Below are 12,748 nucleotides of genomic sequence, written 5' to 3' on the forward strand. Positions count from 1 at the left end.
GCCCGCATCGGCCTCCCAAAGTGCTGGGATTACAGGCATGAGCCACCGCGCCCGGACAACTACAGAACATTTTTATCACCCCAAAAGAAGCCCTACAGCCACTCATGTTCACTCTCTTTTCCCTCTCCCACCAGCTCTTGGCAACTACTCATCTATGTCTGTCTCTATGGATTTGCCTTTTCTGGGCACTTCACAGAAATGAAATCATACAATATATGGTTTTTTGTCTGGCTTCTTTGACTTAGCATAAAGTCTTTGGGGTTCATCCACATATAGCATGTATTAGCACCTCATTCCTTTTTATAACTGAAGAGCACTCCGCTGTGTAGATTTTTTTTTCCATTCATCAAATGACGGGCAACTGGGTTGCTTCCAAATTTTTTGTGAGACAGAGTTTCACTCTCATTGCCAGGCTGGAGTGCAATGACATGATCTCGGCTCATTGCAACCTCTGCCTCCCGGATTCAAGTGATTCTCCTGCCTCAGCCTCCCGAGTAGCTGAGATTACAGGCATGTGCCACCACACCCGGCTAATTTTATATATATATATATATTTTTTTTTTTTTTTAGTAGAGACGGGGTTTCTCCATGTTGGTCAGGCTGGTCTCAAACTCCTGACCTCAGGTGAACGGCCCACCTCGGCCTCCCAAAGTGCTGGGATTACACGCGTGAGCCACCAGGCCCGGCCCTTTTTTTTTTTTTTTGAGATGGAGTCTCACTCTGCAGTGGTGTAATCTCCGCTCACTGCAACCTCCACTTCCCAGGGTCAAGTGATTCTCCTGCTGAGGCACCCGCCACCACGCCCAGCTAATTTTTGTATTTTTAGTAGAGACGGGTTTTGCCATGTTGGCCAGGCTGGTCTCAAACTCCTGACCTCAAGTAATCCACCCACGTTAGCCTCCCAAAGTGCTGAGATTGTAGACATGAGCCACTGCACCAGGCCCAGCTTCCAACTTTTTACTGTAACTTTTGTTTTGGGGTGGGGTGGGGGTCTCACTATGTTGCCTGGAGTGCAGTGGCTGTTTACAGGCACTGTCATGGTGCATGGTAGCCTCCAACTGGCAGGCTTAAGCGATCCTCCCACCTCAGCCTCCCAAGCAGCTGGGATTAGAAGGGCGCACCACCACTCCTGGTCTATTTCCACTCTTTTTTTTTTTTTTTGAGACAGGTTCTTGCTCTTTGACCAGGCTGAAGTGCAGTGGCACAATCATAGCTCAAGGTAGCCTCAAACTCCTGGGCTCGAGCAATTCTCCCACCTCAGCCCCCCAAATGGCTGGGACCACAGGCATGTGCCACCACACCCAGCAATTTTTAAAAATTTTTTTTCGAGATGGAGTCTCACTATGTTGTCCAGGCTGGCATTCAACTCTTGGCCTCAAGCAATCCTCCTGCCTTGGCCTCCTGAAGTGCTGCAATTACAGGCATGACCAACCGCACCCAGCCTCGTTTCCACCTTCTGATGGACCTTCAGATTGTTTTCATTTTCGGGTTATTATGGATAATGCTGCTATGAACATTCATGTGTAGGCTGTTCTGTGGACATGTTTTCATGTCTACAAGGTATGTGCCTCGGGGTAGAACTGTGGGGTCATATGGTAATTCGGTTTAACTGTTTGAGGAGCTGCCAGAATGTTTTCCTGCAGAGGTCGCACCGTTTTACGTTCTCACCAGCAGTGTGGGAGGGTTCTGATTTTTCCACATCCTAGTTATCCATTTTGTATCACCTGTTTTTTTGTTGCTGTTTCTTTAATTTTTAATTATAGACACCCTAGTGAGTAGGAAGTGCTAACTCACTGTAGTTTTGCTTTGCAGTTCCTAAACTGCCAGGCCTCTTGAGTTTTTAAAAAAATGATTTAAGAGGAAATCTTTTTTTTTTTTTTTTTTTTTTTGAGGCGGAGTCTCACTCTGTCACCCAGGTTGGAGTGCAGTGGCGCTGATCTCGGCTCACTGCAAGCTCCGCCTCCCAGGTTCACACCATTCTCCTGCCTCAGCCTCCCAAGTAGCTGGGACTACAGGCACCCACCACCACACCCGGCTAATGTTTTGTATTTTTAGTAGAGACGGGGTTTCACCGTGTTGGCCAGGATGGTCTCAAACTCCTGACCTCGTGATCCACCTGCCTCAGCCTCCCAAAGTGCTGGGATTACAAGCATGAGCCACCACGCCTGGCCTTAAGAGGAAATCTTTCTAAACAAAATATATAACCCAAAAGGCCATAAATATAAGGACCACATAAAAATTTAAGTCAAAAGACACACACCCGGGTGAGGTGGCTCATGCCTGTAATCCCAGCACTTTGGGAGGCTGAGGTGGGTGGATCACTTGAGGTCAGGAGTTCGAGACCAGCCTGGCCAACACGGTGAAAACCCATCTCTACCAAAAATACAAAAATTAGCCGGGCGTCGCAGCAGACATCTGTAATCCCAGCTACTCCACAGGCTGAGGCAGGAGACTTGCTTGCACTCGGGAAGCGAAGGCTGCAGTGAGCCAAGATCGTGCCACTGCACTCCAGCCTGGGCAACAGACAGAGTGAGACTCTAACTCAAAAAAAAAAAAAAAAGACAAACACATTAAGAAAAAAACTGGGGGCCAGGCACAACGGCTCTTGCGTGTAATCCCAGTACTTTGGCAGGCAGAAGTAGGAGGATCACTTGAGGCCAGGAGTTCAAGACAAGCCGGGGCAATATAGTGGGACCCCATCTCTAAAAAAAAAGTTTTTTAATTAGCCAGGCATGGTGGCACATGCTCCTTGGGAGGAAGAGGTCACAGCCACTTGGGAGGATGAGGCAGGAGTATCACTTGAGTCCAGGAGGTCAGGCCTGCAGTGAGCCAGGATCGCACAACTGCACTCCAGCCCGGATGACAAAGCAAGACCCTGCCTCTAAAATAAAATTTAGCGCCGTGGCTCACGCCTGTAATCCCAGCACTTTGGGAGGCGGGGGTGGGCAGATCCCGAGGTCAAGAGTTTGAGACTAGACTGGCCAACATGGCGAAACCCTGTCTCTACTAAAAACACACACACACACACACAAAAATTAGCCAGACGGCCAGGAGCAGTGGCTCACACCTGTAATGCCAACACTTTGGGAGGCTGAGGCGGATGGATCATGAGGTCAGGAGTTCAAGACCAGCCTGATCAATATGGTGAAATTCCATCTCTACTAAAAATACAAAAATTAGCCGCGCGTGGTGATGGGCGCCTGTAGTCCCAGCTACTAGGGAGGCTGAGGCAGGAGAAATGCTTCAACCTGGGAGACGGAGGTTGCAGTGAGCCAAGACTGTACCACTGTACTCCAGCCTGGGCGACAGAGCGAGACTCCACCTCAAAATAAATAAATAAATAAACAAAAATAAATGAGCCGGGCATGGTGGCACGTGCCTGTAATCCTGGCTACTTGTGAGGCTGAGGCGAGAGGACTGCTTATCCTCGGGAGGCGGAGGTTACAGTAAGGTGAGATGGCGCCACGGCACTCCAGCCTGGGCAACAGAGTCAGACTCTGTCTCAATTTTTTTTTTTTTTTTTAGATGGAGTTTTGCTCTGTTGCTGAGGCTGGAGTGCAGTGGTGCGATCTCGGCTCACTGCAAGCTCCGCTTCCCGGGTTCACGGCATTCTCCTGCCTCAGCCTCCCAAGTAGCTGGGACTACAGGCGCCTGCCACCATGCCCAGATAATTTTTTGTATTTTTAGTAGAGATGGGGTTTCACCGTGTTAGCCAGGATGGTCTCGATCTCCTGACCTCATGATCTGCCCGCCTCGGCCTCCCACAGTGCTGGGATTACAGGCGTGAGCCACCGTGCCTGGCCCGACTCTGTCTCAATTTTTAAAAATTATTTAAAAGGCCTAGCGCAGAGGTTACAGTGAGCCAAGATCGCGCCACTGCACTCCAGCCTGGGCACCAAGTGCAAAACTCCATCTCAAAAAAAAAAAAAAGAAAAAGGCCATTGGTTCAAGAGAAACATGGTCATTCACAAAAACAAGAAACATCAATGGCTTTACATCCTAGTAAAAGATGTTTTACCACACTCATAACTAAGGAAATGCACTTTAAAACGAGATAGCATTTTCACTACCAGATTGACAGATGTTTTAAATACTGTCATTCTAGCATTGGTGAAGGTGTGAGAAACTGTTGGCAATGCCGTCTGTTATCTTGGGGAAACTCAGCAACAACCTAAACGTCCGCCATGAGAGGGTTACATAAATTACGAAACATCCACGCTATGGAAAACCAGAGCTCTGTGGCGACAGGAAACAAACCCCAGAATATAAGTGGAAAATGCAAGGTACGGAAGATTACACACGGTTCCTTCCCAGTTTACCTTTGTTTCCCTTTTTTTTCTTTTTTGTGTAAGACGGAGTTTTCGCTCTTGTTGCCAGGCTGGAGTGCAGTGGCGCCATCTCGGCACACCACAACCTCCACCTCCCAGATTCAAGCGATTCTCCTGCCTCAGCCTCCCAAGTAGCTGGGATTACAGGCATGCGCCACCACATCCGGCTAGTTCTGTATTTTTAGTAGAGACAGGGTTTCTCCATGTTGGTCAGGCTGGTCTCAAACTCCTAACCTCAGGTGATCCACCCGCCTCAGCCTCCCAAAGTGCTGGGATTACAGGCATGAGCCACCGCGCCCGGCGAGAAGATTCTTAAGTACATGAGCATTCTGAACAGAAAGACCTGTATTCCCTCACAAATGTCTGAGTTCTTAGCTCTGGCATTCTCAACACTCACTGTTTCTTGAGGTTTCCTGTGTTCCAGGACCTGGTCTAATGGTTCTCTACTATGATATACTGATACTTCATTCATCAGGAAACATAACTCCTTGAACATAAAGAAAAAGAACAAAAAGCGAAAGGGCACCTCGGAATAGTCAAAATATGGGCCTGAAGCCCTCACCCTGAGCTTTGCTCATGGAAGACTACTGGCCCCATATGAAATCCATCTCACTCTTTTTAACAATTTGACACTAACAAGTTTCCCAGCCACATCTGCAAACTGGGAAAGGAGAGAACAGGGCTCCAGACAGGCCTGCAAGTTAAGGCCACAGTAAGAGGCCAAAAATATAAACACTCACAATGCAGTTTTGATGTGGGGACACTTCATAGACGAAGGATTCTTCACATTTCAATGGCCCTACGGGAGCCTACGTATTAAAACAGAAGACCAAACATTAACACCCGTAATAATGACCCTGAAAACATCCAAGAGAGGTTCAGTCATGGGCCATCAAATGATGGAGTGTTCTAGAAAGACTTCTCATCATAATGGTTAAAATGAAATGTTTTAAAGTCAGCCTCATGGAAAATTCGCTTGAACATTCCATTGCCTGACAAATGCTGAAATACTGGCAAGTGTGAACCAACATGGCAATGTGCTGTCTTAATTTCTCCTTTGAGGTGCGCATCACTAACCCGACACACATAGTTACATTAGAAGGACCCACGTCCTTCTGTCTTCTTCTCAGCAGCATTGCTGAATAGCCTCCTGCTCTTAATATGGCATTTAATTTAGCTATCTCAAAATTAATTTCTTTTATATGTGTGTGTGTATATATATATATATATATATTTTTTTTTTTTTTTGAGACACTGTCACTCTGTCACCCAGACTAGTGCAGTGGCGTGATCACAGCTCACTGCAGCCTCGACTTCTCAAGGCTTAAGCGAGCCTCCCACTTCAGCCTCTTGGGTAGCTGGGACCACAGGCACACCGAGCTAATTGGAAAAAAAAAAAAGGGTTTTTTGGTAGAGATGGGGGTCTCTCTAGGTTGCCCAGGCTGGTCTCAAACTCCTAAACTCACAGGATCCTCCCGCCGCAGCCCCCAAAGTGCTGGGATTACAAGCATGAGCTACCAGGCCCGGCCAATTTTTTACCTTCTAGCCACATTTCTTAATTATATGGCTATTAAGTAACTGAGCCATTCTTTTAAAACCAATGATTCAGCTACATGTCCTTTCAATTTACCTGATCTCCAGGAATTCACCTGGTTAAAAAGCCAATGGCAGGGCTGGGAACGGTGGCTCACACCTGTAATCTCAGCACTTTGGGAGGCCGAGGCAGGCAGATCACAAGGTCAGAAGTTCAAGACCAGCCTGGCCAACATGGTGAAACTCTACCTCAACTAAAAATACAAAAATTAGCCGGGCCACGGTAGTGCATGCCTGTAGCCCCAGCTACTTGGGAGGCTGAGGCAGGAGAACTGCTTGAACCCGGGAGGTGGAGATTGCAGTGAGCCGAGTTCGTGCCACTGCACTCCAGCCTGGGAAACAGAGCAAGACTCCATCTTGGAAAAAAAAAAAACACAGGTGGCAGTAATACTCCCGCAAGTAGATACTGTTTCTCCAAGCGACAGCTTTTATGGTAATTCCTAGTGGTTTTAGCAGAAATAACCAGCCACACCACAAATAAACTCCCTGAAATCTATTTTGTTAAATGCTGTGGAACTACAGGGAAGCCACTTTGTGGACTAAGAGCAGCTTCCTAGTAGAAGGCAGGTCTTCAGTAGGACTAAGCAGGACGGTGCTAAGAAAAGTTCTAGCTGGCTACACTTGAGGCACCAAAAACGCAATCCATGAACATTCTCTGGCTTTGAACCCAAAAGCACTTTTTACTTCGTTTGAGTGTGAATGGATACATTTTCAATCGCTATCAAGATTCTTTGTCAGGCCCGACGTGGTAGCTCATGTCTGTAATCCCAGCACTTTGGGAGGCCAAAGCAGGCGGATCAAAAGGTCAAAATATTGAGACCATCCTGCCCAACACGGTGAAACCTCGTCTCTACTAAAAATACAAAAATTGGCTGGCCATGGTGGCATGCACCTGTAGTCCCAGCTACTCGGGAGGCTGAGGCAGGAGAACTGCCTGAATTCAGGAGGCGGAGGTTGCAGTGAGCTGAGGTCATGCCACTGCACTCCAGCCTGGCGACAGAAAGAATCTGTCTCAAAAAAAAAAAAAAAAAAAGATACGTCAGTATTTTGAGACAAGCAAGTATCACAGGCCTCAGTAACAGCCTCTTTCATGGAACTCACCTTTGTCACATGGTATTTACTGACATGGGGGGCAGGAGTAAATGTTTATTTTCCTACAGTTTTCTTATCAACCTGACACCCCCACCCCCACCCCTGCATTCCCTCTCTTCCTGCCAAGGGGTAGCAAAATACTTGGAGATTCCTCTTTTGTCTTAGCTTAGGCCAACTACTCACCCAGTAACCAATAAACGCTTTGCTAATCTCTTACATTCGGATTGATGTGTTTGTTTCCAAGACAGAGTCTTGCACTGTCGCCCAGGAGGGAGTGCAGTAGCACAATCTCGGCTCACTGCAACCTCCAACCTCCACCTCCCAGGTTCAAGCAATTCTCGTGCCTCAGCCTCCCAAGTATCTGGGATTACAGGCGCCTGCCACCACCCTGGCTAATTTCTTTGTATTTTAGGTAGAGACGGGGTTTCGCCATGTTGGCCAGGTTGGTCTCAAATTCCTGAACTCAAGTGATCCACCCACCTCGGCCTCCCAAAGTGCTGGGATTACAGACAAGAGCCACCGCGACCGGCCTGATGTGTTCTTTTTCAGGCACTCAGATAACTCAGTCCCCTTGGTCCTAACTAAGCTGAAGGTCCTCCTGGTGGCCTTGGGCATCTGGGCCACACCTTCCTCTGCCGTCTAAGTGCCAGCACCACAGCTTAATCAGACGACAAACATGTCATGGACGCTGCACCTCTAGCGTCATCTCAGCAACACAAAGAGTTGTTTCACAGACAGAGTCGCAACTGACCAGCAAGTACTACTCCCCTCCACTCTGAAAAGAACAGCCGGAGAGCACCAGAAATTCACCTGAATTCTCCTGAAGGGTGCAGCACACAAGACACGGAAATCAAACAGCACAGGCTCCAAACAAAGGGAGAGCAGAGGGAGGAGGCAAAACTCGTCAACAAAACGAAGTACTGAAGGGGAGGGCGCAGCAGGCAGGCACCACCTACAGGAGCGGGGTCCAGGTGAGGCTCTTTTTGGAAGATGAAACAAACTAGCTAGTGCTTGAGCCCTGAGCAAAGTGAGGAAACCAGCTCTCCCGACCTTCCTGGTGCTGGCAGCGGACCTACTCTCATAACTCTGATTTCCAAGACAGGAAGTTCCAGCAAAGGCTCCAGCTTACAGAGAACAAAAAGGCCCAAGATCTTAACGCCTGCACCAACCAGTCCTATCGTGGTTGCCTCAGTCATGTTCTGGCAATTTCACGAAAACAAGAGCATCTGGCATGACCAGGAGACTGGACTCGGCACCCTTGGTGATTGTGGCAGTCACCTCGTCATGCAAAATGACCAACCCGTCACCGTACCTGCCTGACCACAGAATCACGTTTGCTTTGGGAGACTGCGTCTGCTGTTGATCTTTCCAGCTCTTCCCTCTCCTTTAGGAGGCAGCCTCATCCTTCTACAGGCACATCTGACACTTCTGACAGTTGGAGCTCTGACGAAAAGCTCTCATGGTGGGCCACGTGGCTGGGCTCCCCAAACACCAGGCCCAGGGCTGGCTCTGTGACTGTCCTGAGGAATGCAGGATGAGGCTCCTACGCACAAGCTTATATCTGACAGAAAAGACACAACTGCTAGCCTCATTCACCATCACTCCTGCACACTCCCGCAAGTCTTTCATCAAACCAATTATTCAGAGCTATCTCCTTACCCTTGCACCTGCAGCTTTCCAGACATGGAACGTTCCTCCCTCCCCTCCAGTGAAAACAGCCTTGGACACTCGGCCCAAATCGCTCCTCATCTGTGAAACTTACCCTGGGGCAAGCAGCTCTTGTTTCTCTAACGTGCTGTCCAGGCCACCAAGATGGCCCTGGTACACTGCTCAGCAGCCACCTATGACTGCAGACAGCAGGGTCTCATTTTCTTTGAAGACTCGGGGGCATTTGAAATGTATTTGTTGAATAAACTGTAATGGGCAAAAATGACAAATATAAAGTCCACAAGCAGATAGCCTAGCCCACCCCTCACAGAAATATTCTGAGGGTAGGCCAGGCGCAGTGGCTCACGCCTGTAACCCCAGCATTTTGGGAGGCCAAGGCTAGTGGATCATGAGGTCAGGGGTTCGAGACCACCCTGGCCAGCATAGTGAAACCCCATCTCTATTAAAAATACAAAACCTAGCTGGGTGTGGTGGCATGCGCCTGTAGTCCCAGCTACGTGGGAGGCTAAGTCAGGAGAATCACTCGAACCCAGGAGGCGGAGGGTGTGGTGAGCTGAGGTTGCACCACTGCACTCCAGCCTGGGCAACAGAGCAAGACTCCGGCTCAAAAAAAATCAAATAAGATATTCTGAGGGCAAGTGACAGGGCTGGCAGTGTCAGGGGTCAGTGAGGTCTGAAAGGGTAAGAGGGCTGAGCTCATGGGTGACTGAGGCAGCGTAGCATGGGCGAGAGGATTCCACAGACAAAAGACATGCACACCTGAAGCCAGGCACATGCTAGAACCTGGAAACACTTTCCCAAGAAGAGAAAAAAATTTCAAGAGGTCTGGATTTTCTACATAGGTGGATCTGCCTAAACTATTCTTTCTCCCCTGTTGCACAAGACATGTATTTTCTTAGCTAAATTCTCTCATCGTTCAATCAATCCAAACAATTTACCTTCCCATTCATCCACACAGGTGACAATGACAAGGGCACCTGCAACACAGAAGGCTGCCAAGAACACGTTCCATTTCTTAGACTCAGGCAGAGGAATGCTTGAACCACCGCACCAGAAGATGGAGGAGGAGAGGAGAGAGAGAATTTTTAAGAAAAAGAGATAAAGGGCCGGGCACAGCGGCTCACGCTTGTAATCCCAGCACTTTGGGAGGCCGAAGTGGGCGGATCACGAGGTCAGGAGATCGAGACCATCCTGGCTAACATGGTGAAACCCCGTCTCTACTAAAAATACAAAAAATTAGCCAGGCATGGTGGTGGGCGCCTAAAGTCCCAGCTACTCGGGAGGCTGAGGCAGGAGAATGGCCTGAACCCGGGAGGCGGAGCTTGCAGTGAGCCAAGATCGCGCCACTGCACTCCAGCCTGGGTGACAGAGCAAGACTCCATCTCAAAAAAAAAAAGAAAAAGAAAAAGAGATAAACAGAATTAAAATGTCCCTGGGCTAAAAACTGACGTATTTTTCAAATGGAAGGGACAGTGTATGATACAAAGCATGAATCACAAACACCTGTGGACGCGAGACCACAAACGACAAAGAGAAAAAATCTTAACCTCCAAGGGGGAAAAAACCCGAGTCAGCTACAAAAGAAACAAGAACCAAATTAATAGAACAGTTGGCCAGGCACGGTGACACACGCCTGCAATCCCAGTATTTTGGAGGGCAAGGCAGGCAGATCACTTGAGGTCAGGCACTGGAGACCAGCCTGGCCAACACAGTGAAACCCCACCTCATAAAGACAAAAAAATAAATAAATAATTGATCAGACACTGGTGCTAGAAGAGAGCAACAGCATCACTTTCTGAGGGAAAATTATTATTATTTTTGTTGTTGAGATGAAGTCTCACTCTGTCGCCCAGGCTGGAGTGCAGTGGTGCAATCTCAGCTCACTGCAATCTCTGCCTCCTGGTTTCAAGCGATTCTCCTGCCTCAGCCTCCCAAGAAGCTGGGATTACAGGCGCGCGCCACCACACCCAGCTAATTTTTGTATTTTTAGTAGAGACAGGGTTTCACCATGTTGGCCAGGCTGGTCTTGAACTCCTGATCTGCCCACCTCAGCCTCCCAAAGTGCTAGGATTACAGGCGTGAGCCACCGCGCCCGGCCACAAGGTATCTTTTATAGACCACTGGTTTTGAAAAGACATAAGATTCAGCGTTGAAGAAAATACCTTTGGAATAGGCAGTCTTGATGCCTGCTAAAGGGGATATAAATTGATAAGGGCTTTTTGGACAATTTGGCAGTATCTGCTAACATTTCAAAAATGCATAGGCTCTGAAATATCAATTCTAAAACTCTAATTATGTAAGGCTAAAGAAATACCGCACGTGAACAAATATTTAAGTACTCACCCATTCTATGCAGCATTGTAATAAAAAGTAAAACCTGAAATAACCTTTATTGCGTCCACTAATAGGACAATGTTTAAACAAATGACACGTCCATCATACAGAATACTGTGTGGTCACTGGAAGGCACATGGACCGGTGTACACTGACATGAAAAGATGTGGAAAGAATGCTGGGAGCGTTGAAATTTTCTTAAGTACAACGTAGCACAATGCATACATGCTTTAGGCTTTTTAGAATAAAAATACTTATACGCAGACATTTATATTTACACGTATAACACTGTGTACAGCCCCGAAGGAATGCCGAAACTTTCACTGTTGTTACCTCCGAGTGGGGACTGGGAAAGCAGAGGTTAGGGTCATTCTCTCTTTTTTACAAACATTTATTGGCGCATCCATCAATTCCAGGCCCCGAGGACACAGCTGCGTCAACGACATCGAGTCCACCTGCTCTGGGGACCCGGATGACTGCTATAGGTTTTGTTCACTGTGGCGTCCCCAGAACCTGCACGGCGCCGGGCACTGAGCGGGCGCTCACATGTGCGTCCAATGAACGAATTAACAAATGAACCGTCAGTGCGCTACTGGGGGGCGGGAAGGGGTAAAGCACGATCCATGGAACTCGCACGATCACCCCGAGTGAGTCCATTCCCCGCCACATGCACCCGCAAAGACTCCGCGCTCCGCAGCGGCTCCACCTGCACGTGCGCTACCTGACTGGACCGAAGCTCCAGGAGGGACGACCCCGCAGCCGCTCCGCCCGACCCCGCGACCCCCCAAGCCCCAGCCTCCTTCAGGGCTCCGATGGGCGGGTGGCGAGGGGAGTCCAGCCGAGGAAAAGGCAGCCAAGCTGGAGCTGGCGAGGAGTGGAGCGAAAGGAAACGCGTCTGCCGCGCTTGGCCTCGCCGACCTCCCACGCCTGTGAAGCAGGTGCCGGCGCCTCGCTCCCCGGAGCACAGGGACGCCCCTGCCGTCTCCGTGGCCCGGCCCGCCCGCTGCCCGTCCAGCCAGGACGCCCTCACCTCCCGGCACGGCCGCCAGCGCCGGCGCCCGCAGCAGAGGCCGCAGGCGGCGGCCCCACAGCAGCAGCGCCCGCAGCTCGCGCGCCATGTCGTACTCCCAGAGCGCCGCGCGCAGCCACGCGGGACCGTACACGCTGGGAAGGGGCGGGACGGGGCCGCGCGGGGCGGGGCCTTCCTCGGGCGCGGGGCGGTGACGTCACGGCGGGCGCCGGGCTGTCCGGGCAGCTGCCTGCTCGGGCGCGTGGCGGGGTACTACCCGCCTCGTGGACGGTCGGGCCTGGGGGTGGGACCTCCGTGACCTTGGATCGCGTTGTCAAGGGCGACGGGCCTTGCGCGCGGAGGTGGGGGAGGTGGCCCCGCCGCTCCCGGCCCACGCTGGCCGGCTGCGCCTAGCTGTGCGCATTCCTGGAATGGGGCGGATGTCAGTATCCACGCGAGGGTGTGGAGGCGACGCTGGGGAAGAAGCAGTTCCTGTGTCTGCGACCTTTGTGAATCCCGGCCATCCGTCTAGGCCGCTGCAAGTCTCTTGCAAACCAAGACTGGCCAAAAAGCTAAAGCGAATGAGGAAGGGAATTCCAGGCTTGACTGGCTACTACACCAAAACCTGAACCCAGTGACCAATACCACCAGGAAAACTGCGGTTATTCGTTTATTCCACTTTTCTTGTCCTTGCCTAGAAGAGTCAAACTCTAAAGTATTTAGA

General features: G+C 49.9%; 1 protein-coding gene across 2 annotated transcripts in view; it reads right to left on the minus strand.

Moving 5' to 3' along the window:
- The window catches only part of TRAP1 (TNF receptor associated protein 1), a 59,752-nt gene extending 47,313 nt beyond the window's left edge, over nucleotides 1-12,439 (minus strand). The window contains exon 1 of one of the 2 annotated variants that reach the window (XM_034939687.3): nucleotides 12,046-12,439. In XM_034939687.3, coding sequence (XP_034795578.3) covers nucleotides 12,046-12,133 — 88 coding nt within the window. In that variant the 5' untranslated portion in view covers nucleotides 12,134-12,439. Of the gene's footprint in view, nucleotides 1-4,319; nucleotides 4,710-12,045 lie in introns of those variants that run through there. The other variant, XM_055100761.2, reaches the window with a different exon arrangement.
- Nucleotides 12,440-12,748: the final 309 nt, after the last annotated feature.

Source organism: Pan paniscus, chromosome 18 (genome assembly GCF_029289425.2).
Source record: "Pan paniscus chromosome 18, NHGRI_mPanPan1-v2.0_pri, whole genome shotgun sequence".
Taxonomy (NCBI): Eukaryota; Metazoa; Chordata; class Mammalia; order Primates; family Hominidae; genus Pan; species Pan paniscus.